The 25,559-nt window shown below is 52.9% G+C and overlaps 1 protein-coding gene across 1 annotated transcript; it reads right to left on the bottom strand.

Moving 5' to 3' along the window:
• Positions 1-2,277: 2,277 nt before the first annotated feature.
• Positions 2,278-25,559, bottom strand: LOC120384720 (C-factor-like). Its single transcript, XM_039503706.1, has 6 exons — positions 25,413-25,559; positions 24,542-24,593; positions 7,065-7,252; positions 6,304-6,453; positions 5,067-5,177; positions 2,278-2,391 (listed from the first exon to the last, which is right to left on the bottom strand). Exons 1-6 carry the CDS (start codon positions 25,557-25,559, stop codon positions 2,278-2,280), a joined length of 762 nt encoding a protein of 253 aa, XP_039359640.1.

Genomic DNA, 25,559 nt, shown 5'->3' with positions numbered 1-25,559 from the left:
CCTATCCCTGCTTGAGGGCCTATGTCGAGGGATTCCCAGATTGAGGCAGATCAGGCATGGATTATTCTACCCAGATCCCATGCGAGCCCTGCTAGCATTGTGGGCTGGTGTGGAGAGGGTGGAGCCTCAGGTTGCACAGATGGAGTAGTCCCTGAACAGGGGGACTAGGATGAAGAGTGGACCTTAGCCAGGCCTCGCAAGGTGGGAGGCAAAGGCTGCTCCTCTGAAGAGATGGGTTTTGCTGGCCTCTCAGATGCTCCCTTCCTGCCTAAGTCATCGCTACCGGAATTAAAAGCCAGGTTACTCTTGCAGCCAACACGGTGAGGATCAGTGAGTGCACTCACCTTGCTGGGTTAACTTACACCTTATTCTGGGAAATGACCAGAGAAATTCTAGCAGTTCTAGGAGTTGGAGCATCCTCAGCAACAGCTTTCAGCTGTTATTCAAATCTCAGCTTCTAGGATAAAAGTGTTCCATGTAAACTTTTGTAATCAAGATGCAAAAGAACTAATCAGAGCACACCCTGAGACTGGCTGCTATCAGCCTCCAAAAGAGAATGCTGTGGCAATTTTTAAATGGGCAAAGGAACAAGAGTCAAACATACCTGTTCCATTCAGCGTCCCCCTGAGAATCAATTGTGGTCTATCCTGAGCCCAGTGCACACTGGGGCAGGACTTTCAGGGCATTGTTAGTGCTGAGGATGTTGCTTTGAGGATGTGGTCCATATCTTGCTGCTGAGTTTCATTCTATTAGATGCTGTTTGATTAGGTTTTGCCCAGCAGGAGCGTTTATCCCAACCTGAACTCAGAGTTGAGTGGGGGGCAGCAGGATGGCTGAAGTGGGAGTCCGCTCACCATGGGCACCAGGTTTGTATAATGTTGGGTGGTGCACAGAACAGGTCCAAGCAGAGCCATCCCATCCATAGGATGAACTGAGGCAACTGACCTGGTGTGCTTTGGGGGACCCCATGATTCAGGGGTGTTCGGAGTCCCGGTTGGCCTGCGGGGTTAGCAGGGGGCATGGCACCAGCATCAGTGAGGGACCCGGCTCTGGTGTCGCTCGGGGAAGGGGGCAGAAGCCAGAAAGAGGCAGAGCGGGAACTTGGAGAAATGGGTGGAATGGGGGTGGGAATGGAGCAGGAGTGGGAACAGGCAGGGGCAGAAAGATGTGGGGCCGGGTCTTGGGGTGGAGCAGGGACAAGAGGAGGTGGGGCAGAGCGGGGCAGGCTGGGGCCGGGTCACTCCCTGCTGCCAGCTCCAGGACACCCGCTAATCCCCCAGACTTCCCTGCACCCCGCATCCCCCTGAAGCATGGGCCCCCCAAAGTAAGGGGCCCAGGGCAGTTGCCCCAGTCTGTCCTACAGACAGGACGGCTCTGAAAATATAAGCCTAAACGTTGGTGGAGCCAGGCCCACATTCCTGAATATTGGAGGAGCACAGGCACCACGGGCCCATATAACTTGCCACCTATGCCTCTCACCACATGCCCCAATGGCCATAGAAGAAACCTGACCATGAACTTGCACACATTTCCTACTCGAGCCAGCAAACAAAAGTGATTGGCTAGAACTCCCAGATCCTTGCTAGAAGAGCAACCCATGCAGCTCTCCATGGTTTGCAGTGAGTCATCCCAGCACTGATGCAGTGGGACTGGGATCTTTGGTTTCTCAGCAAAATACAGACTTGGCAAACATTCTCTCTGTCTAATTGTTTGTGACATGTCCGCGGTTCATTGTGCAGAGCGGGGCCATCACACAGACACACTCATATGGTATGGCACGCATGTGTCATCCACAATGACGGGCCTGCAATTCATGTTTTCCACCCCTGGGCCCAAGGTTAGGAGTGGCCCTAGCTGTTTTGCTAGCCAAGGCAGAAAATGTTTCCAAAGTTTTTGGCCCCACCTACTCCCGAGAAACCAAGTGTGCATGTAAGCGCGCGCGCACACACACACACACACAAAGCCAGCCAGTTGGAGGGGAGCCAAAAAAAAAAAAGCAGTTTTGTGCCCCCTGGTAGTTAGTACCGAAGGCAACTGCCCTTCTTGCCCACCTCTAGAACCAGCTGTGCCCACTGAGGTACCTGAATGTTCAGTCTCTAGATGGCTCAGTAACAGCATAGCAGTGTTGAATGGATCTCCCACCTGCATCAGGGAGCAGCAGAGAAGAAAGGCTCAAGAAATGGGTTGTAATTCAGCTCAGGTTATTTATTGGGGTGTCAGGTACAGGTAACATTGCAGGCACCTCTATGATCTAATCACACCTGGCAAGCTCATGTCTCACCAGGGATAGATTTGTCCATCCCAGCCCACGAAGGAGCCATTCTCTTTCTCATAGAGCGTGGAAAGCATCTTCAGGATTGCTTGAGTGGTTTGCTCCACGGTCTGTGGGGCCTGTAGGGTTAAAGTGATGCTGTTAGGTAGGGCAAAACTGCATCGTTCAGGCCATTGTTACTGTGACACCCTGGCACCCCAATATTCACCACTGTCATGTATTTAGGATATGTTTTGTACAAAGTATGCTTTGTGAGGTATCATTCTAAAAGTCTTGATCAGCTAGATATTAAATATCTCATTGGAGCGTATGTGCCATCGTCGTATGTGAAGTTACGACATTTGTGTGTGTATTTTTGGGGGGACGGATAGCTCAGTGGTTTGAGCATTGGCCTGCTAAACCCAGGGTTGTGAGTTCAATCCTTGAGGGGGCCATTTAGGGAACTGGGGTAAAATCTGTCTGGGGATTAGTCCTGCTTTGAGCAGGGGGTTGGACTAGATAACCTCCTGAGGTCCCTTCCAAGCCTGATATTCTATGATTCTATGTGTTGCTGAAACATGTTGTGCGGTTGAAAACACCCACAAGCAGCCTTTCAGCTGCAATAGTAAAAAGGCCAAACAATGTTAATGGCTTACTGAGGAAATGCACACTTGCACAAGGATTACCCCAGGAACTGTGAACAAAAGAAACCTCTCAGAGATAGCACGACACAATGGGAACTGTTTGACCCAGATCACAGCAAAAGAGCTTTCCAGCAAGTGGGAAGCAGATATAAAAGGGGGAAAGTGAGATCATGATGGGACCTCACTCTCCCGACAACACACTGCAAACACCCGAGGAACAAAACTGAACAGGGAGGAAATGATGGTCCCAGGCTTGAGGGATTTCTAGCCTGTGTATGAAAACCTGGGAAACCCAAGCTGCAAAGCCAAGGCAGCTTGTGCCTTAGGAATCTGCCAACCTGTTTATCACGCAGGGTGAGAATTTGCTAATTCATATCCTACCTTTCTAGTACTGTATATTAAGCTCAGTTTGCAGTTTTGTTTATTTACTAGGTAATCTGCTTTGAGCTGTTTGCTATCACTTATAATCACTTAAAGTCTACCGTTTTGTAGTTAATAAACTTGTTTTCTGTTTAATCCAAACCAGTGTGCATTTGACTAAGGTGTCTGGGGAAAATCTCAGCTTGGTTTCCACCAGTGTGCATGGTCCTCTTCACATTGAGAGAGAGGCAGACCGGGTGTTAAACCCATATAGTGGCCAGATTTGACCAGGGCAGGATGTACTGCTCTGGGGCCTAGGCTGGGAAGCTGGTGGTTAGAGACCCTGCCTGTGACTGCAGCTGGGTGTGTCCCTACCTGTGTGAATGCTGGTGAAAGTGCAGGCTGGAGGGCTTTGCAACTTGTCACAGCAGCACAGTGTGAGAGGGAGCCCAGGCTGGTGGGTCAGAGGCTCAGTGGTACCCCAGTTCCAGGTAGCACCCCGGGGGGAACTCATTACAGTTACTATGTTCCTAGCAGTGGGTGTATTCAGGACCAAGTCTCCTCCCTCAACATATCATCCTCTTAGCTTCAGTAGGGTCTTCAGGCTAAGTTGTCTTTGCAGATATTTGTACAATGCCTACCACAATGGGACTGTGGGCTCTGTGCTACCAAAATACACGAATAAATAATAATGTACTAAAATGAGAGTTGATGTTCCTCACACTCGTGCATTTATAGTCTTATCAAAACCCCATAGCTGTCAATGGGAGTCTTTCCATTGGCCTCAGTGGGGTTTGGATCAGTCCCATAGAATCATCCCAAAGCATTAAAGGCCTTTGCAGTAAAGCAGTATGACTAATTTTGTATACGCTATTTATGGACCACTTCTGGCGTGGCACATGGCAATGCTTAACTGCGTCCAGTAAGAAGACTCGGTCACACCTGGGCAAAGAGGGGTACAATGTTAGCGTTCTGATGTGGTAGTTATCAATGCCCACTTTGCACTGGTACAAATGTGCAAGGTGTAGGGCAGTGGCAATTCAGGCCCACTCTATCCAGATTAAACTGCAGGGGAGTTTAGCTCAGCTGAATGTACTTCCCCCACACATTGGACTTTAGCCAGGACATTGCAGCTCTAGAAATCAGTGGGAGTTAGGTGCCCAAATACCTCTGAGGATCTGGGCCCTTGTGGCCAACCCCCTGGCTCTTGCACACTGTGCTGTGGGTTGTCTAGAGGAGAGAGGAGGAAACTGGGCTTTGCAGGGGAACGCAGGGGTCAGGAGCTGGGGGAAACAGGCCAGTATGCTTTGTCTGCTTTGTGCTGCTCCCAAGTGGGGTAAAGCAGGCAGAGTGTACTGGTGAATCTGGCCATCAGAGGTAAAATGACGAGAAGATTTCAGGTGGATACATATCTTCAAATCATAGAAATCTCATCACAGGGTGACTTTCTCTGGGTTTATGTTTATATATGAAAATTCTAGTAATTTAAGAAACCAAACAGAATTCCCAAACAAAAGCCACATTAAACTGGAGATACGGTTATGGTTATAGTAACTTTAAGTTTAACCATAATTTTTTTATTTCCTGGGTTCATAATGTTTGTTTTGGGGATAATTACAACATCCCTGGAATGGTTTACCCTTATAGTATTGATACATATTCCAGTCTTCCCTCCAGTTTAACGTAGTTGCGATCTGGGTGTACAGATGAGTCTGTGGCAGAACCAAGCATGTAAGGCCTCCCTGATGTGCTGTGGATGGAAGTGGCCAGTCACCCTAACCAAGGGATTATAAACGTGTTATGACTCCTACCTTTTCTGTTCCCATTCTGGTTTTCACCCAGCCAGGGTGGATAGAAGTGCAGAGAATCCCATAGTCTTTGTACTCCAAGGACTGGCACTTGCTGACCATGTTCAGAGCAGCCTGTGGGTGGGACACTCCATGAGCAGAGATAAGAGCACAGGACAGAGGGGCATCTTCCCTACAGGACATGACCCCTGATCCCACAGTGCTGATATGCAAGGGTGGAGGGGGAGTCATCTGGGCTGACAGGAGAGGAGATAAATAGCACTGGGTGGAATGTACGGAGCTTCATACATAAGCAGTACTGCTGAACTAAAGGGCAGCTCCCACTTCACTCAATGGACAAACCCAGCTCAGCTGCTCGGGGTGACAGATAAGGTTACAACTCTGACTGAAGCTATTCCGGGAGGTTTTTTTCCCCAACATTACATGATGTCATTTTCTTAAAATATCCCATTCAAATCTCCTGGATTGCTTTCAATAGTCACTGGAAGATCAACGCTGATTCTGGGAGACTCCAGGCCCATCCTGGAGGGCTGGCAACTCTTGCAACAGATCAAAAGAAAACTGCCCACCTCACAATAAATCTTCAATCTTTCCTGCCCCTGAGTAAAGGGTACAAGGCTGTGAGATACCAAATCCCAGAAATCTCTGGTTTTATCCTTTTATAGCCTGGAATGTTCAGCCAAGTGGAAACCAGGAGACCCAATCCTGATAAAATGAAAGGAGGAAAATCCTTGGCTAAGCCCAGCTGTTGGCACTGGCTGTATCTGCACCTTGAGATCCTACACAGCTGAGACTCATCAAGGGGTTCAGTACACAAGGAACAGATGGCACCAGCAGCTGGTTCCAAACCCAGCTGAATTCCTGTTACCCTTGTAGCAATAACATTCCCGGCAGTCTCAGAGTGGGGAGAGGATCCCACTGAACACAACCTTCCTCACTGCCCAATGGCGACCAAAGCTGGATGAGCTTGGAAGCTGGTAATACGTCCAGATCTCTGATTTGTTGTTAAAGAGTAATTCTGGCTAAAGGTTGACTATGAAGGGGGAGATGCAGGGACACATGCACTGTATCTTTAAATTTGTAGCACGAAGCCAGGCATGAGGGGGCTAGGGAGGTTCTGGGGCAGGAGCTCTGCAGGGAAGCCGGGCAGGAGACTGAGGAGTATAGAAGGAGAAGCAGTGCTGATACAGAGTGGGAGCTAGTTACACTTGAAAGAAGTGAGAGGGGTCCCGTATTGTACCTTGCTGCAGCGGTAGCTGGGTTCTTGCAGAAATTCCAATGATGTAACAAGTGCTATGGAACCAGCCATGCTGGACATATTGACAATGCTGCAGCTCAGCCCTGTCTGGGCGCTCTGCTGGGCAGCCTTCTTCAGCAATGGCAGGAACTCCTGAGGGAGAGGGAGGCTCTGAAGATGGAGTCTGTGATTCAGGCAGGTTGGTGCATCCCATAGTTCTTGGGAATATGATGACTGGGAAACTCTCCTATGGGTCAGAGTGTGCTCTCCCTGAAGGGAGCCTGCTCTGCTCCTTCCGAGAGGTGAGCCCTGCTGCAGGCACTAGCACTGCACAATCCATGTGCTCTGGGCCTGTGCCCAGCCTCTGGGTAGGATCATCATGGGGAAGGGGCTCCTTGGCAGGCCACAATCTGGCTGTCACCCTTATGGCTGCATGGCCCTCTGGTACATCCTTTGAACCAGAAGAGAACATATAATATACTGACTGAGGCACTAGGGGATAACAACCTGCTTCTGCAACCAGCTAGTGGAGTTATTTCATTAGCCCAAGTGGTAGAAAACTGCGCTTTGGTGCTCAAGGTTCAAATCCTGCTGGTGGCCAGTGTTAGGGGACGTTAGAGAGTCTCTCTTGAGTCTGAAACTGCAGACCACCTTGTTTTTAAACAATGAATCAAAAATTTGCCCTAGCCAAGCGTCTCAGCTCGTTCCAGGGCAGTCTTGGCCCAGTGTCAAAGGAGTTTCCTGGCTGTCAGGTGCATTCTTACCTGGCTCACCATCAGGGGCCCAACTGTGTTAGTTAGGTATACAATTGCCATGGTCTCAACGTTCTCATTCTCCATGGTGGTTACCTGTGTGATGCCAGCGTTGTTTATCAGGAGATTCAGTCCATGTCCTTGCACATGCTCCTCCACTCTCTGTGCAGCTGCCTTTATGCTGTTTGGATCTGTGACATCTACAGACAGCACAGTGGATTCAGAAACATCCTTCCTATAGCAGCTCTGCCCTGTCTATCAGCTCTACCAGCCCATTGAGCTGTTGACCCTGTCTTCAGTTGGCCAATGAAAGCAGCCTCGCTCACTTGCATCTCCCTCAAGCCCCTCTGGGAACTCTCCCACGCTGCCTCTGATTCCAAGGGCAGGGGGAAATCCCTTGAAATTTGTAAGTAATTATGCTTATCCTCTTTGCACTGCCTCCTAAAAACCTACCTCTGCTGTGATGCCTGCAAATCACATCCAGGCAGGTGCGTGGTGAGCTAAGATTTCATTTCTGTTTCTTAACCAAATTGTGTCCCATTTGCCTGCTTTGCTGCATCTGGTGCTGGGATCTATCTGGGGTAGGGACTGTCTTCTTTATTACTAGTCTGTGCAGCACCTAACACAACAGGAGTCCAATCCCGGGTTGGGAGTCCCAGCTGCTATCATTATACAAATTATGTTATACATCATTATGTTTTTTCTGGATCCAAATAGAAACCCGCAACTTTCAATCTAATGTGGCTTTTATTTTAGATCCTGGAAACTCATAAGAAAGAATTAAAGTTCCCACGAGAGGTTACAGTTCTCTCTCTCCTCGGTAACAAGCTGCTGAACCTCTGAGAACAAAATGGCTGCTGGTTTTGCATGCAGGGAGAGGTTATTGGAATTTGAGGGCTAGGAATCTGCAAACAATGTGCAGCAGTTGCACAGGGACACATGCCACGAGTGCCATGGGGGCATTGCAAGATTTGGTAGGAGAGGAAATATCAGTCCCTTGGGCACACATAATGGAGACTTAGTGGAGAAGGCATAGGACCCACACTGGGTTTGTACCTTCAGCACTAAAATCATGAGTCTCTTCCACCTGAGTTAAGAGTAACTCTATTAGCGGTCAGCCATTACAGGGGGGCAGAGTGTGTGTGACATGCTCCACTCTGAACTGTTAGTGCTTCACAACCAAACACAAGTGTGGCACCACATTGTGCCAGCCATGGAGAATTGGGCTCCTTGTCTTCCTCCCAAGGCCTCTCGTGTCTGAATGAGTAGTGTAACAGGGTCAGGCCAGATGGCTACAGGAGCGTGTTAGAAGGCAGATATATTAGTCCCAGATTAAGTAGATCACTTTTCCCTGGGTAAGGTAACAGGGGCAGTTCCAGAACAAGCAGGAACTTGCTGGAGCCAATTAAGGCAGGCAGACTAATTAGGACACCTGGACCAATTAAGAAGAAACTGCTAGAATCAATTAGGACAGGCTGGCTAATCAGGGCACCTGAGTTTAAAAAGGACCTCACTTCAGTTTGTGGTGTGCATGCGAGGAGCTTGGAGCAAGAGGCACTAGGAGCTGAGAGAGAGAAGGCGCATTGTTGGAGGACTGAGGAGTACAAGCGTTATCAGACACCAGGAGGAAGGTCCTGTTGTGAGGATAAGAAGGTGTTGGGAGGAGGCCATGGGGAAGTAGCCCAGGGAGTTGTAGCTGTTGCGCAGCTGTTACAGGAGGCACTATAGACAGCTACAGTCCACAGAGCCCTGGGCTGGAACCCGGAGTAGAGGGTGGGCCCAGGTTCCCCCCAAACCTCCCAACTCCTGATCAGACACAGGAGGAGGTGACCTGGACTGTGGGTTCCACTAGAGGAGAAGGTCTCTGGGTTGTTTCCCCGACCCACAGGGTGAATCTGTGAGGCGAGCAAATCCGCCAGTAAGTACAGGACCCACTAAGGTAGAGGAGGAACTTAGTCACAACTGGTGTTAAAAGTGGGATTTGGTGCGCACAGTGCAGCAGAAGAAGGAGGGTGCTAAAAAAAAAAAAAAAAAAAAAGGAGGTTTACTTTTTTTCCCCCACCACAATGGAAGATGTAGTACGGGCACTGATACAAGCCACAGCTGCCCAGCAGGAGGCTATCCCTGTCCAGGCAGCTGCCCAACAGAAGGCAGTGAGGCTGCAGCAGGAGACCAATCACCTGTTGATGGACCAGGCTGCTCAAGACCATACTATGTTGCGGGAACTGGTAAATCAAGTGAAGGCCCTTATGGAAATGAACCACGGCCATGATGTGACACGGAACATACGGGCCAGCAATTGCCTGCAGAAAATGAAGGGGGAGGATGATATAGAGGCATATCTCCTGGCCTTTGAGAGGACAGCTCTATGGGAAGTCTGGCCTCGAGGTTAGTGGTCTGGCATCCTCACCCCATTCCTGTGTGGGGAGGCCCAGAAGGCCTACCATGATCTGCCTGAAGAGGCTGCAGCAGACTACCCCCAGCTGAAAGCAGAGATCCTGGCCAGATCTGGGATAACAACCGCAGTGCGGGCCCAGCGGTATCACGAGTGGCGGTACCAGGAAGACAAAACCCTGCGGTCCCAATTGTATGACCTCATCCATCTCGCAAGAAAGTGGTTTCAAACTGAGTCCCGGAGTCCAGAAGAGACACTAGAGGTTCTGGCCATCGACCAATTCATGAGAGGACTACCATCAGACCTTCGTGCCTGGGTAAGCCAGAACAAACCCTCCACCTATGATGAGGTTGTCACCCTGGTAGAGAGGTGAAGGACAGCAAGGGAGCTGACTTGACCAGTTAAGGAAGAGGCACCCCAGGTTAAACTGGCAGCACTAAGCCCTAAAGCTCTGGTGACTGGGCCACCAGGAGGGCCCAGATGGGAAAAAGAGAGGGGCTGAAGGCCCACCAGAGGCCACAAAAAGTCGGAGCACTGAGAGGGAAGAAGATCGTGATGTTAGGCTGCCCAAACCAAGAGACCGGGGAATGCCTAGGGCTCCATACAGATGTTATGCCTGCGGGGAGTGGGGACACACAGCTGCACAGTGTCCCAATGCGGAGGAGTCAATGCAGTGTAACCTGGGGAACTTGGCAGACACCTGCTCCCTAATCCACCTTGTGGGGGTCTCACTAACCCCACATACATACACCAGACCAGTAAAGCTAAATGGGGTAGAGACCACGGCACTGGTTGATTCGGAGAGTGCTATCACGCTTATCTCAGGGAAGTTTGTGAAGTGTAGTCAGTTGCCGCAGGCTAAACCTACGGGGATAACATGTGTCCATGGGACAGTTAGTCACTATCCGACCATCCCAGTAAAAATCGAGATCCAAGGGAACACTACTGAGGTAGCAGCAGGTATAGTCCCTAAACTCCCATACCCGGTGATCATAGGGAGGGACTTCCCAGGGTTTGGAGACTTACCCCCAGTAGGAGGATTGAAGAAAGAAGGGAACCCTGAAATTAGTGAGGCATCCACAGTGGACTGTCAACCCCCAATCTTCTCTGAAATATCCCCAGATTTATTCTCCGCTCCCAGACAGGATAGAAAGATGAAAAGGGAAAGAAGAGCAGCTAAGGCCTTGGGAACCCAAATACTGACCCAAAGCCAGAGGGTCTCTCTCGTAGCTAGGCGGACCAGAGCAGCTGAACAGGAGGCCACCCAGGAGAGAGAAGCACCCGAGTCTCACCTCCACCCTAACGCTTCTGAACCAGTAGAGGCAACAGAAATTAGCCCTGGGAGAGGACATTTTGGACAGGACCAGGCTGAAGACAACATTAGGAAAGAGGTGACCAAAATAGATGGGGTTCTCGTGGAAGGGAAAACCCAGGGACCAGGACCTTACTTCATAATGAAGAAGGATCTCTTATACCCTGCACCAGTACAGGGGCAGAAGGTACAGCAGATCCTAGTACCTCAAAAACACCAGAACGCTGTATTAAGTCTTGCTCATAGTCATCTTTTTAGGGGACATTTGGGGGTAGAGAAGACCCTGTCATGGGTCCTATGACAGTTCTTCTGGCCTGGAGTACACAAAGAAGTGTGAAGGTACTGTGCGTCCTGCCCAGAGTGTCAGCTGCACAGTCCCCATCACCACTTGAATGCACCTTTAGTACCCCTTCCCATCAAAGAGGTCCCCTTTGAGCGAATAGCCATGGACCTAGTGGGACCCCTGGAGAAGACGGCTGAGGGCCACCAATATATACTTGTTGTTTTGGACAATGCTACTCGCTACCCAGAAGCTGTCCCCCTGTGGAACATGGCCTCTAAAACGATAGCCAAAGAGCTGGTGGGGATCTTAGCCCGAGTGGGGCTACCAAAGGAGATAATAACAGACCAAGGAACCCCATTTATGTCGAAGCTAATGAAGGACCTCTGTACGCTGCTCCATATACATAGACTGAAGTTCTCAGGGTATCATCCGCAGACCGATGGATTGGTAGAAAGGTTTAACCAAACCCTCAAGGCTACGATAAGGAAGGTGGTAAGTTGGGACGGGAAGGACTGGGACACCCTACTACCTTACCTTATGTTCACCATCCAGGAGGTACCTCAGGTCTCAACTGGGTTTTCCCCCTTTGAGTTATTACACGGACTCCACCCCCGTGGCATACTAGATATTGCCAAAGAGATCTGGGAAGAGGAACCCAATGAGGGGAGAAACATAATTGAACATGTACTGCAAATGCGAGACCGGATAGCCCAGGTCACCCCTATAGTACGGGAACATTTGGAAAAGGTGCAGGAGGCCCAGTGAACCCATTACAATCATCAGGCAAAAGTCCGACAATTCCAACCAGGTGATCGGGTGATGGTGTTGGTACCTCAGCAGAAAGGCCCAATGGCAGGGGCCCTATGAGGTGGTTGAACCCGTGGGGGAAGTAACCTACAAGGTGCGGCAGCCAGGACGCCGAAAACAAGAACAGATTTATCACATTAACCTCTTAAAGCCTTGGCACCAGCGAGAGGCATGTGTAGTGGCACAAGAGACCCCGATCCAGGGAAATAACCTGCAGGAGCAGATCAGAATATCCACTGATCTGACACTGAACCAGAAGAAGGAGGTAACAGATGATCAACCGATACCAGGACGTGTTTTCAGCCAAACCAGGCTGGACCACCGAAGCATATCACCACACTATCACAGACCCTGGGGCAAAGGTAACTTTAAGGCCCTACCAGGTCCCAGCGGCAAAAAGGGAGGAGACCAAGACGGAGGTAAAAAGGATGTTGGAGCTGGGAGTTATTGAAGAGTCCCACAGTCAATGTTCGAGCCCAATTGTGTTGGTGCACAAACCCGATGGCACCACTAGATTTTGTAATGACTTTCGCCGGCTGAACAAGATATCCAAATTTGATGCATACCCTATACCCCACATTGATGAGTTAGTTGACCGCCTGGGCAACGCCTGATTTTTGACAACCCTTGATTTAACAAAGGGATACTGGCAGATTCCTCTCGGCAAAGATGCAAAAGAAAAGACGGCATTCTCTACACCAGAGGATCTGTTTTGGACTGCATGGGGCACCTGCCACCTTCCAGCGTCTCATGGACAAGTTTCTGTGGCCCCATAATGGTTATGCAGCTGCATATCTGGATGACATAAATTATCCATACCCCTGACTGGGAGATGCACTTGGAAAAGGTGGAAGCAGTTCTGGACACGCTAAGGGGGGAGGGATAGCTCAGTGGTTTGAGCATTGGTCTGCTAAACCCAGGGTTGTGATTTCAATCCTTGAGGGGGGGATCTGGGGCAAAAATTGGTCCTGCTAGTGAAGGCAGGGGGCTGAACTCAATGACCTTTCAAGGTCCCTTCCAGTTCTAGGAGATTGGTATATCTCCAATTATTAAAAAAGACGGGCTGGCCTCACAGCCAACCCAGCCAAGTGTGCTTTAGGGCTAGCTAAGGCTAAATACCTTGGCTACATTGTAGGAAGGGGCATGGTCAAGCCCCAACTAAACAAACTAGAAGCAATCCAAAATTGACCCTGGCCAAATCAGAAAAAGCAAGTCTGGGCATTCCTGGGTGTGGTGGGCTACTACCGGCGATTTATACCCCATTTCGCTACCAGAGCGAGTCCCCTGACAGACCTGATAAAAGCCCAGGGTCCGGACCTGGTGAAATGGACTGATGCTGCAGAGAACGCATTCACGGACCTACAGACAGCCCTCTGCAGTAACCCCGTGCTTATAGCCCCAGACTTCAACAAAGAATTCATTTTACAAAGAGATACATCTGAAGTAGGATTGGGAGCTGTCCTATCGCAGATGGTCAGAGACGAAGAACACCCAACGCTCTGCCTCAACAGGAAACTCCTCCTAAGAGAGCAGAAGTATGCCGTGATTTTGAGAGAGTGCCTTGCTGTGAAATGGGCCATGGAAACACTATGTTATTACCTTCTGGGACGACGGTTTACCCTTGTGACTGACCATGCACCCCTCCAATAGATGCAGCGAAATAAAGAGAAGAACGCAAGGGTGACCAGATGGTTCCCGTCCCTACAGCCTTTTCAATTCACCATACAACACCAGGCTGGAAGCCACCATGGCAGTGCAGATGGCTTGTCACGGGTACACTGCCTGACGGCCCAAGTTGCCCAACCCTGTGGTGTTGATCTGAGGGAGGGGATAATTGACAGGGTCAGGCCAGATGGCTACAGGAGAGTGTTCCTTTTGAGTACTGTGCACTGAAAGCCCCTCCTCCAGCCAGAGGTGAAAGTAAGCCAGTACGTCCTGGTATGGAGTACCGGTTAAAAAAAGGTGCAGTAGTGTACTGGCAAATAAGTGGAGCATTCAGTACTGGCTTATTTTCACCTCTTTTGGCTGCATAACAAAAAGTTCAAACTCAAAGCTAATAAAAGCTTGGAAAGGGAAAACTCACTGTCACATTTGTTTGTTTCTCTCCCTCTCCTCCTCCAGCCAGACTGCCCAACGGCTAGGCTCTGCATTCCCATGACCCCTAGAGGCTCCCCTCTAGCTTGTAGCAGGGGGACTGGCTGAGCCCCAGGTAGCCTGCTGCCTGCATAAGAACAGTTTAAATTTAGCTGTTCACCCTCCAGTCTGAACCAGGGGATTAGGGGCTATTTCTGGCATCCTTGTTAATTTCACTCAGGATTGTTGCTGGGAGAGGGGGAGGAGGTGTGTGTGAGACCAAGGCAGGGGCAGAATACAATAGGCATTTGACTGCACAGTTTAAATCCAGAGCTAATAAAAGCCAGTGGAAGGGGAAAACTCACTGTCACATCAGTTTCTCTCCTCCCTCCTCCTCCAGCCAGGCTGCCAACGGGGCTCCCTGTTCCCCTGACCCTCCCCCCACTCAGCAGGGGCTCCCCTCTAGCTTGCAGCAGGGAGTAGGGGGACTGGCTGAGGGAGAAGCCTCTCCAGATAGCCTGCTTCCTGCATAGGAACAGTTTAAACATAGCTGTTCACTCCAGGGGTCTGAATTGGGATTAGGGGCTGTTTCTGGCATCCTTGTTAATTTCACCCTTGGTTGGGGCAGATCATTTATATTCAATTTATATTGTTGAAGATCGCCTCATCCAGGGGGCAGAAAAGAACTGCTTTGGTCACCCCCCTCCCAAACGCGCGCGCACGCACACACACACACACACACACACACACACACACGAGTGAAATAAACAAGGATGCCAGAAATAGCCCCAAATTGGAGTGAACAGCTAAGTTTAAACTGTTCTGATGCAGGCAGCAGGCTACCTGGGGAGGCTTCTCCCTCAGCCAGTCCCCCTGCTACAAGCTAGAGGGGAGCGGCTGCAGTCCCTGCTGAGTGCGGGGGTTGGGAGAACGGGGAGCCTAGCCCTGTCGGCAGCCGGGCTGGAGGAGGAGGGAGGAGAGAAATGGACATGACAACGAGTTTTCCCCTTCCACTGGCTTTTATTAGCTCTGGATTTAAGCTCTGCGGCCAAATGGCTATTGTATTCTGCCCCACCTTGGTCTTACTGTCCCGGTCCCCACAACAACCATGAGTGAAATTAACAAGGATGCCAGAAATAGCCCCTAATCACACGGTTCAGACAGCGGAGTGAACAGCTACGTTTAAACTGTTCCTATGCAGCAGCAGGCTACCTGGGGAGGCTTCTCCCTCAGCCAGTCCCCCTGCTACAAGCTAGAGGGGAGCCCCTGCTGAGTGTGGGGGTCGGGGGAACAGGGAGCCTAGCCGTGTCGGGCAGCCTGGCTGGAGGAGGAGGAGGGAGGACAAGGAGGAAAATGTGACAGTGAGTTTTCAGTTTTTCAGGCTTATTCCAATAGTAAAGTTTTAGTACAGACAGTACTGGTAGTAGAAAATAGCTTTATTTTCTATATCTAAATCATGCAATGGGAGGGATCCATGAAGTATGTAAGAGAGGTGGGTTGCTTGTGTTTGGACTGTACTGGTAAGAAATGTAACTTACTTCCATCCCTGGCCCCGCCCCTTCCGGGGTGGGGGGAGTGGGACCCGTACTGGTAAGAGCTGTATTTTACTTTCACCCATGCCTCCAGCCTAGGGAGGGGCTACTAAACCCAGAACCCCACTGAGTTTGAGGAACAACAAAGGCAACAACAGGAACAGTGGGGGTCAAAGGGCCAAAACTAAGGAACCAGAAGGGGACACCGAGCAGGGAACCCCGGACACCGCCCACTGCTCCTCGAAGACATCAAGAGAGCCGGCGGACGCTGCCCAGAGGAACTCTGCGCAGATACGTGAACGGATGAAAGAATGAAAAATGGCCCCACAGTCGCAGGCCCTCCCCTCTGCCAACCTCTCCTCCCTGGTGTTACGAATGGCCACCTTGGCCATGGCTAGGAGGAGATTGACAAGGTGGTCCCGCGACTTTGTGAGGCCTCAGATCGGGTGTGCATAGAGAAATAAGTGCAGGGAAAAGTGCAGCCAGAACCTCAATAAGAGTTTCTGGAGGAGCCAGAAAAGGGGCTGCAGCCTGGCACACTGAAGGTACGCATGCACCAGGGTCTCCCTCATGCCACAGAAGGGACAGGCTTCAGGGACAGTGGTAAAGTGCGCCAAGTACACGCCCATGCTCACAGCTCCATGAAAGAGCCACCAGCTGATATCCCCGGCAGGCCACGGGACTAAGGTGGAATAGAAACTGGTCCACCGGGGTTCCCCACCCGCCGCTGCTGGTAAAAGGTCCCGCCACTTGGCGTCTGGGCGGGACACGAGGGTGGGGTAGTGAAGCGTGTGCAGCACGAGCACGTATAGATGGTCTCTTGGTGCGGTTTGGAAACGAACCGGCTGCATGACATGCAGCTGGCTCAAGGTATGTGGGTGGAAAGGCTGGGAAGGCTCATGGGGTAGGGGGCCGATGAAAAGATCCGGAGGGCCGGGAGTGGGGGCGGGCGGGGCTCACCCTCTTGCAGGACCTGCTCGAGGAAGGACCGAGCCGTGGGAGGCAGGGCTGCCTCCACCTCCTGGAGTACGCGCTGGGGGGTCGTAAGGGTGGAGAGCCCCATGCGCCGACCAAGCGCCTGGGGATCCACCCAACTCCCCAGGTCGTAATCCAGGAGGTCTCCGATCTTGGTGACTCCCACCAGGACCAACCTCCGGCACGCTGAGGAGGACTCCGTCACCTGCACACGAAGACGGGGATTGTGGAACAGGGGCTCCACGAGGAGATCCACCCCCTTGGTGGCCGCAAAGGACCTGGTTGCTGAAACCAGACTTCAGGTCCGGAGGAGGTCCTGGTAGAAGACCAGCAGCTTGGAGAGGTCTCAGGGAAGACCTCCTGGATGGAGAAAAAAGAGCTGCCGGTTGTATCGAAGCCCTCGCAGGTGGCGGAGGAAGGCGTGTGCCAATATGCTCCACGCCAAGCCACCTGCACTATAAAGGAGTCTCTGCAGAGCCTGGAGGTGAAAGACATGGACCTGAATGCGCATACATGTCAGGCCCTGTCCTCCCTCCTCCAGGGGCAGGTGGAGGACCCCTGCAGAGACCCAGTGCAGTCCCGGCCAAAAGAACTCCAGAACCAACCTCTGGAGATTGGCCAGGAACACTGGGGAAGAGCACGGGGTGTTGAGTCGGTACCAGAGCATGGACAGGACCAGTTGGTTAAGCACCAGTGCTCTCCTCTGGAGAGAGAGGCACCGGAGCAGTCTTGTCCAGCTTCGCAACCACCCAGTCACCCTGCCCTCTAAACCATGCCAGTTCTCCAGCAGAGACGGATGTGTGGCAGAAAGATAAACGCCAAGATAGAGCAGCAGACCCATGATCCACCAGATGGCTTGAAGCGCGTGGAGAGGGGGGTCGCCCGCCACCCGGCCCTGACCACCAGGCCAGAGCTCTTGACCCAGTTGACCCAGGCAGAGGAGGCCGCTGAATAAACAGCTTGACATGCCTCCACCTGCACCAGGTCATCAGGGTCCTGGACCACGAGGAGCACGTCGTCGGCGTACGCTGCCAGGACCAGCTGCACCTCCGGCTCATGTAGCACCAACCCCATCAACCTCTTGCGAAGGAGATTAAGGAAGGGCTCAATGGCCAGAGTGTACAGTTGACCCGACAGTGGGCAGCCTTGATGCACCCCTTGCCCAAAGCTGACAGGTGCGGTCAGTGTCCAGTTGAGCCTGACCAAGCACTCTGGAGGCGTACAGCACCTGGAGAAACCCCACAAACTGGGGTCCGTGCTGACCATCGGAAGTCCATCTCAAAGCACTCCGCAGGCATTGGCGTCGGTTGGATCGGGGGAGAAAAGGCCAGCGTAGAAGGCCCTGGCCCTCCCGCACATCTCCACCGGATCCGTGAGGGGGAGCTCCGTCCTCTGCCAAAAGGCAGAGGATGTGCTCTTTCGCCCCCCTCTTCTTCTCCAGGGCATAGAAGAAGCGGGAGCATAGAAGGCACCCCGCGCCCGAAGATTGTCAAGGGCCCGGAGCTCCTCCCGCTTCTCTTGGTACGCTTCACAGAGGGGTGGATCTCTGGGGCTGGTGGCCAGATGCCCCTCCAGCTCCAATACCTCCTGCTCCAGCTGCTCTATCACCACCTCCCTCCGCCAGCTGGTGCCCCGGGTGTGGCTACGGCAGAAGAGCCGGGCGTGCACCTTCCCTCCATCCCACCACCACAACGCTGAGGGAAAGGCACGCCTCTGTTCCTGTCAGGCCAGCCAAAACTCCTGGAAGGATGTCACAAATCCCACATCCTCCAGCAGCAGGCTGTTATTGAAATGCCAGTAGGCCGGCCCCGGCCTCTCTGAAGAAAGAGAGGCCGTCACGGCTACCAAGCGGTGGTCGAAGAATGGGGCTGGCCAAACGCTGGAGGAGTGGCACTGCGAGAGATGACATCGAGAGAAATAGATGCGATCCAACCGGGAGTGGCTCGACTGTTGATCCTCCACCCGCACAAAAGTGAATGTAGAATTATCGTCCGGGTGGTGGTCATGCCAGACATCCACCAGGGAGTGATGGACTACGATCTCCCTCAGGACATCTGCAGCAGCTGGGCTCGGCTCGATCCCTGTGCGGTCCCGCTCCTCGAGGGTGTAATTGAAGTCTCCGCCCAAGACCAGGCCCTCGTGAGGATCCAAAGTATTGAGGAAGGAGGATGCCTGCTGAAAGAAGCACGCTCTCACCAGGCCGGATGCTGGGGCATAGACATTGACAAGATGCAACGTCAGCCCCTCCACCTGAACCCAGAGGTGCAGCAGGCGACCCAGCATGACCTCAGTAATCCCCAGCACCTTGGGCTGTAGGTGCGGGGAGAACAGGGTCGCCACCCCGCCCTGATGGGCCGAAAGGTGGCTAAAGTAGACCCTGTCCCCCCACTCCAGCCATCAGCTCGCTTCGGTGGCTGGATATGTGTGGGTCTCCTGCAGGAAAATAACTGAGTACCCCCACCTCCCGAAAGAAGGAGAGCACCTGCGGAGACGCAACCTACAGCCATGGGTGTTCAAAGTGGCAAAGATGGACGGCGACATGAGGAGGGCTGGGGATAATCCTTGTGGTCTGGGGCGCCAGCGGCACCCATTGGACCCTGCAGTAAACTGTGACCAACCCCGAAAGCCAGCAGGGCATCACGACAGCCGCGGGCCCACTGGTAAGCCGCAGCATCCCGCTTCCCAGTCCCTTTGCCCTCCCCCATAATGGCCCTCACGGTCTGGAGAACAAGATGGAAATCGCCCCAGCGCTGAAGAGCGAGATGCACTCTGTTCGTGGAGCCACGAGTGTCCTCCAAGAAAGAGCGCATCTCGCTTCTCTGCGCGGCAGGGACCGGGGTCACGGACCCTGGGGGCGTCTCCCGATTGGACCCCTCTGCCAGCCCTGTGGCCCATCGAGACGGGCACACAGGGATCAGAGCCCTGCCGCAGCATCTGTCCCTCCAGCGCCGCGCCACCCAACTCAACACTCAGTGTTGGCCGTCACCGCAATGGCGTCAGCCGGATTACCATTCGCAGCCAGGCAGGTGGTCAGGGCCCGGGGCATTGCAGAGGCCAAAACGGGGGCAACCACTGAGGCGGAGGGAAGTGGGGTGGGCGCCAGATTACAATTGCCCGTACCGAGGCCCTCTAACAGGGGGGCATCCACCCCCTTGGTGGTTGGGGTGAAGGCCAGGGACTCGATCTCAGCAAAAATAGAAGCAAAGTCCCCACCTGCCTCTACAGGTTCCCCCTCGACAGCAGCTGGGGCAGTAGCCATTGCGGCACCCACAGGGGGAACTGATGGCAACGGGACAGCGGGGGCACCGTCTGTAACCCCCTCAGGGATGGACTCCATAGCAGAGATGGTACTACCTGCTCCCGTGGCTGCAGCAACCTCGGCAGACTCCAAACGATGAACGGCAGCAGGGGAGTCAACGGAAGGCCCAGCACCAGCAACCCCCTTCATAGTTTTACAGGGGGTCCCTTCCCCCTCGCCAACGGGGGTGGGGTGCTGGGCCCGTGCTTCCCACTTGCGGTGTCTCCTCCGCACAAGTTCCCAGCTCCCCCAAGAGGGGGGCTGGCCAGCTGGGTCAGGGCCTGGGAGCGAGGGAGATGACGGGAGGGTAAGGGAAGACGAGAGCAGGACAACAGGGGAAGGGACAGATTTCCCCTGAGGCAAGCTCTGCTCGAGTCCTGCTACCAGCCCTGCCACCTGCTCTTCCGGGGGCCCCGGTCTACTACTCATCTCTGTGGCGGGCCCGCTCGCTCATCTATGGACGTCGAGGGGGCCTCCCCCGAGACCTGAGCGAAGTTGACAATGGTCACAGATGGAGGAGGGGTGACCCCAGGGACTGGGCGATCAGGGCCGCCGGCGATGATAGAGCCGACGCCCTCCCGGGTATCGGGGGTCCCAGATGCCCCTCCAAGCCGGGCCAGGGGGCAGTCCCTCCAGACGTGCCCTGCCACCCGGCAGAGAAAGCACCGGGCCTCTCCGTCGACGGAGCACCAGAAAGGACCCCTCCAGGGCCTCCCCGTCATGTGCCGCTGGCTGCACTTGAACCTGCACCTGCCGGCGGAACGACAAAACGTGGTGGAGGGTGGGGTCCTTACAGCCCAATGGAAAGGGGCTGAGGATGGACAGGGGCCTCCCCAGCATGGAGAGGAACGGCAAAAGGGCGGCATTGGGGAGGAAGGGAGGAACACAGGAGAACACCACCCTTAGCCCAGGTCCTCCAAAGGCTCGAGGGGACATGCAGGGCTGGTGCAAGGATATTTTGTGCTCTAGGCGAAGCTTCCACCTTCTGCCCCCTCACCTCTCCCCTCCCCCTGGAGCATCGCTTATTATAAACTTTCAAAAATGAATACTGCATAATATGGCATTGTACATTAGAATTAATACACATTTGGCTTGAAAATTTATTCATTTCATTATTTAGTCTACATATTTAATACAAATAAATGAATAACCTGACAGTGTTGACACTGTTATTATTTTCACTTTGCACAACATAGCCTGGATCTTAAATCACATATATTATACGCAATACACTGTCACTTCCTTCCTTCATTCTTTCATATCAAAATCTACTACATTTTATTCTACCTTTATAATATCCAATTCTTGTTATTAATAAAATTAGAGCCTTGCATGGTGTCAAGTATCGGGGGTAGCCGTCTTAGTCTGTATCCACAAAAACAACAAGGAGTCTGCCAGCAACTACACACCACACCACAGAAACACTAACCCAGGAACCAATCCCTGTAGCAAACCTCATTGCCTTCTCTGTCCCCAGATCTACTCTGGTGACACCACCAGAGGATGCAACCACATCAGTCACACCATTAAGGGCTCATTCATCTGCACATCTACTAATGTGATATATGCCATCATGTCCCAGCAATGCCCCTCTGCCATGTACATTGGCCAAACCGGACAGTCCCTATGTAAAAGAATAAATGGACACAAATTGGACATCAGGAATTGTAACATACAAAAGCCAGTGGGAGAACACTTCAATCTCCCTGGACAGTCTATAACAGATTTAAAAGTCACTATTCTTGAAGAAAAAAAAACTTCAGAAACAGATTTCAAAGAGAAACAGCAGAACTAAAATTCATTTGCAAACACCATTAATTTGGGCTTGAATAGGGACTGGGAGTGGCTGGCTCATTACACAAGCAGCTTTGCCTCTCCTGGAATTGACACCTCCTAATCTATTATTGGGAGTGGACCACATCCACCCTGATTAAATTGGCCCTGTCAACACTGGTTCTCCACTTGTAAGGTAACTCCCTTCTCCTCATGTGTCATTATATAATGCCTGCAGCTGTAACTTTCACTCCAGGAATCTGAAGAAGTGGGTTTTTTACCCAGGAAAGCTTATGCCTAAATAAATCTGTTAGTCTTTAAGGTGCCACAGGACTTCTTGTGGTTTTTATAAAATTAGAATGGCAGATACTCTGTCATACTGGGGGATTGGGTTTGGTGGGGAAGGGAAGCAGACCGGGTTCAGTCAGTGGAGGTTCAGATTTGGCAGGAGAGTGCAAGGGGAGCAGAACAGGTTCAGTCACTGGGAGAATTGGGTTTGGCTGGGGAGGGGAAGGGGAGCAGACCGGGTTCAGTCAGTGGGGTATCGGATTCGGAGGGAGGGGAGCAGACTGGGTTCGGTCAGTGGGGTGTCGGGTTAGGTGGGGGAGGGGAGCAGAGCGGGTTCGGTCAGTGGGGTATGGGGTTTGGTGGGGGAGGGAAGCAGACCAGGTTCGGTCAGTGGGGTATCGGGTTAGGTGGGGAGGGAGCAGACCGGGTTCAGTCTGTGGGGTATCGGATTCGGTGGGAGGGGAGCAGACCGGGTTCTGTCAGTGGGGTGTCGAGTTAGGTGGGGGAGGGGAGCAGATTGGGTTCGGTCAGTGGGGTATTGGATTTGGGGAGGGAGCAGACCGGGTTCGGTCAGTGGGGTGTCGGGTTAGGTGGGGGAGGGGAGCAGGCCGGGTTCGGTCAGTGGGGTATCGGGTTAGGTGGGAGGGGAGCAGACTGGGTTCGGTCAGTGGGGTATCGGGTTAGGTGGGGGAGGGGAGCAGACCGGGTTCGGTCAGTGGGGTCTCGGGTTAGGTGGGGGAGGGGAGCAGGCCGGGTTCGGTCAGTGGGGTGTCGGGTTAGGTGGGGAGGGAGCAGACCGGGTTCGGTCAGTGGGGTTTCGGGTTAGGTGGGGAGGGAGCAGACCGGGTTCGGTCAGTGGGGTGGCGGGTGAGGTGGGGGAGGGGAGCAGACCGGGTTCGGTCAGTGGGTATCGGGTTAGGTGGGGGAGGGGAGCAGACCGGGTTCGGTCAGTGAGGTATCGGGTTAGGTGGGGGAGGGGAGCAGACCGGGTTCGGTCAGTGGGGTATCGGGTTAAGTCGGGGAGGGAAGCAGTCCGGGTTCGGTCAGTGGGGTATCGGGTTAGGTCGGGGAGGGAAGCAGTCCGGGTTCGGTCAGTGGGGTATCGGGTTTGGCCAGGGAGGGAAGCAGACCGGGTTCGGTCAGTGAGGTATCGGGTTAGGGGGGAAGGGAAGCAGACCAGGTTCAATCAGAGAGGGAATTGGGTTTGATAGAGAAGGGAAGCAGACTGGGTTGGTTTGGTCAGTCGGGGTTCAGGTTTGGCCGGGGAGTGCAAGCGGAGCAGACCGGGGTCGGTCACTGGGAGGATCGGGGTTGGCTGAAGGGAAGCAGACCGGGTTTGGGTGTGGAGGAGGGAGAGGGCACAAGCTGGGTTTGGCCAGGGTAGGATTCAAAGAGCCGCAAGGTGAAATGTGCACTCTCCTCTCCAGTCCCTGGCATGCAGCAGCAGCGGGCCAAGTGCAATTGCAACAGGGCAAAGGGAGCGTGTTGCCTGCTTTGTCTTCATGAGTCCGTCCTGTGCCCGGGCTGGGGAGTTGAATTCTGGGCTCTCGCTCCGGCAAGGGAGTGTGGGGCAGGCCGGTCAAATGCAGCAGGAGAGGGACGACAAAGCCAAGGGAAGGAATGGACATGAGCACCCATGGGCTTCTGAAAAACAAATACCTGCTCACTGCCACCACATTCTCTGGACGGTTAGAAGGGCAGAGCAAACTGCTGGGCCGGGGAGCAGAGAACAGAGCCAGAAGGCAGGTGGAAAGGTGGAGGGGGCAGTAGAGGAGCAGATGGACCAGTGGGGGAGGGCTCCAGGCCACTCCCCCAGCTCCCCACAGCAAAGGCACCTACCACCACAGAAGTGAGGATGTTACAAACCCCCACCACAAAACAGACCCCCCCCCCAACTCCCTCCTCAGCTTCAGCAGCAGGAACAGCTCCCCAGCAGCAGCAAGGGCAGCAGCAACTCAGCCAAGGGAGGCCCCAAAAATGTTGGAAAAAGTGGGGCCTCACACTCCACTCTGAGGGTCTCACCAGCAGGTTCCTCCCCACAGCAGCAGCTGGAGGGGAGGGGGGAGCAACCAGCCAGCAGAACAGCCTCAAAAGAGGGGAAGGTGGGTATCTCAGCCCTCAGAACAAACAGGTCCCTTGTTCCCTGGGTAAGGTAACACGGGCAGTTCCAGAACAAGCAGGAACTCGCTGGAAACAATTAAAGCAGGCAGGCTAATTAGGACACCTGGAGCCAATTAAGAAGAAACTGCTAGAATCAATTAGGACAGGCTGGCTAATCAGGGCACCTGAGTTTAAAAAGGACCTCACTTCAGTTTGTGGTGTGCATACAAGGAACTGGGAGCAGGAGGCACTAGGAGCTGAGAGTGAGGAGTACAAGTGTTATCAGACACCAGGAGGAAGGTTCTGTAGTGAGGATAAAGAAGGTGATGGGAGGAGGCTATGGGGAAGTAGCCCAGGGAGTTGTAGCTGTTGTGCAGCTGTAGCAGGAGGTACTCTAGGCAGCTGCAGTCCACAGGCCCCTGGGCTGGAACCTGGAGTAGAGGGTGGGCCCAGGTACCCCCCAAACCTCCCAACTCCTGATCAAACACAGGAGGAGGTGACCTGGACTGTGGGTTCCACCAGAGGGGAAGGTCTCTGGGCTGTTTCCCCGACCCACTGGGTGAATCTGAGGTGAGAAAATCCACTAATAAGTGCAGGACCCACCAAGATAGAGGAGGAACTTTGTCACAGTAGATGCAGAGATAGCTACATACCCATCTGCAGCACCACCAGGTTTGAATGCTTCAATGCCAGCTCTATTACCTCCTGGGAAAAGAAACATTTTCACTTGGTTAGAAAAATCCTGGAAGATAAACAGGGTCTAGGATGGCTCTGATCTCAGCTGCAGGTCTGGGATCTGCAATGGGGAATGCTGTGCAGTGCCTGGGGTTGGGTGAACCCCTCAAGGAAGGTGCTGGTGACTGAGCTGGGAAAAGCCAATTCCCAGAACCCCGCTGTCTCACAACAAGTGGCACGTGGATGAATGAACCAGGTGCCTCAGAGAGGCTTCTCTGCAGCCTTCTGCAGTGAGGGTGGGGTTTCACAAAAGCCCTGGTGGTTACAATTACACCACATAAGAATGGCCCTACTGGGTCAGACCAAAGCTCCGTCTAGCCCAGTATCCTGTCTTCCGATAGTGGCCAGTGCCATGTGCCCCAGAGGGAATCAGCAGAACAGGGAATCATCAAGTGATTCATCCCCTGGTGCTCATTCCCAGCCTCTGGCAAACAAATGTAGAAATGTAGGGGGCCAGGGTGATTTCTCTGTCCTGTCTCTGACAGAGTCAGCCCTCTCTGGATACATCTAGGGCATGGGGATACATCACAGGCCACAGTGGAACATTTTATAACAAGCCCCTTGTTAAAATATTGGTAGCATCTTGCCTCTCTATTGCTGAGCTGAGACACACTAGCATTTGAGTTTTACTGTGAGCTCTGAGTTTCCCATTTGAGCCTCTCAAATGCTTTTAAAGGGAACCCGCTCCTTATGTGATCCTGTCTTTGCAGCCTGCACTGCAGGGAAACCCAATTCTCAGGCTGTTTCTGCTGCCCAAACCTTTCTGTAAAGGCCAGATTTCATCCTCACCTTGCTCTGGGATTCATCCAGCTCCCTTGTGGTGGCAAAGATCCATTCTGGTGGACTTGGTAGCTCTAGAAATCGCTTCACGAGTCCCAGGCCAATTCCTCGATTGGATCCAGTCACCAGAACGCTCCTGACATTGAACTCTTTCAT

Source organism: Mauremys reevesii, linkage group 16, assembly GCF_016161935.1.
Source record: "Mauremys reevesii isolate NIE-2019 linkage group 16, ASM1616193v1, whole genome shotgun sequence".
NCBI lineage: Eukaryota > Metazoa > Chordata > Testudines > Geoemydidae > Mauremys > Mauremys reevesii.
The sequence above is the reverse complement of the archived record's forward strand: the minus strand, read 5'-3'. Positions and strand labels throughout refer to the sequence as shown.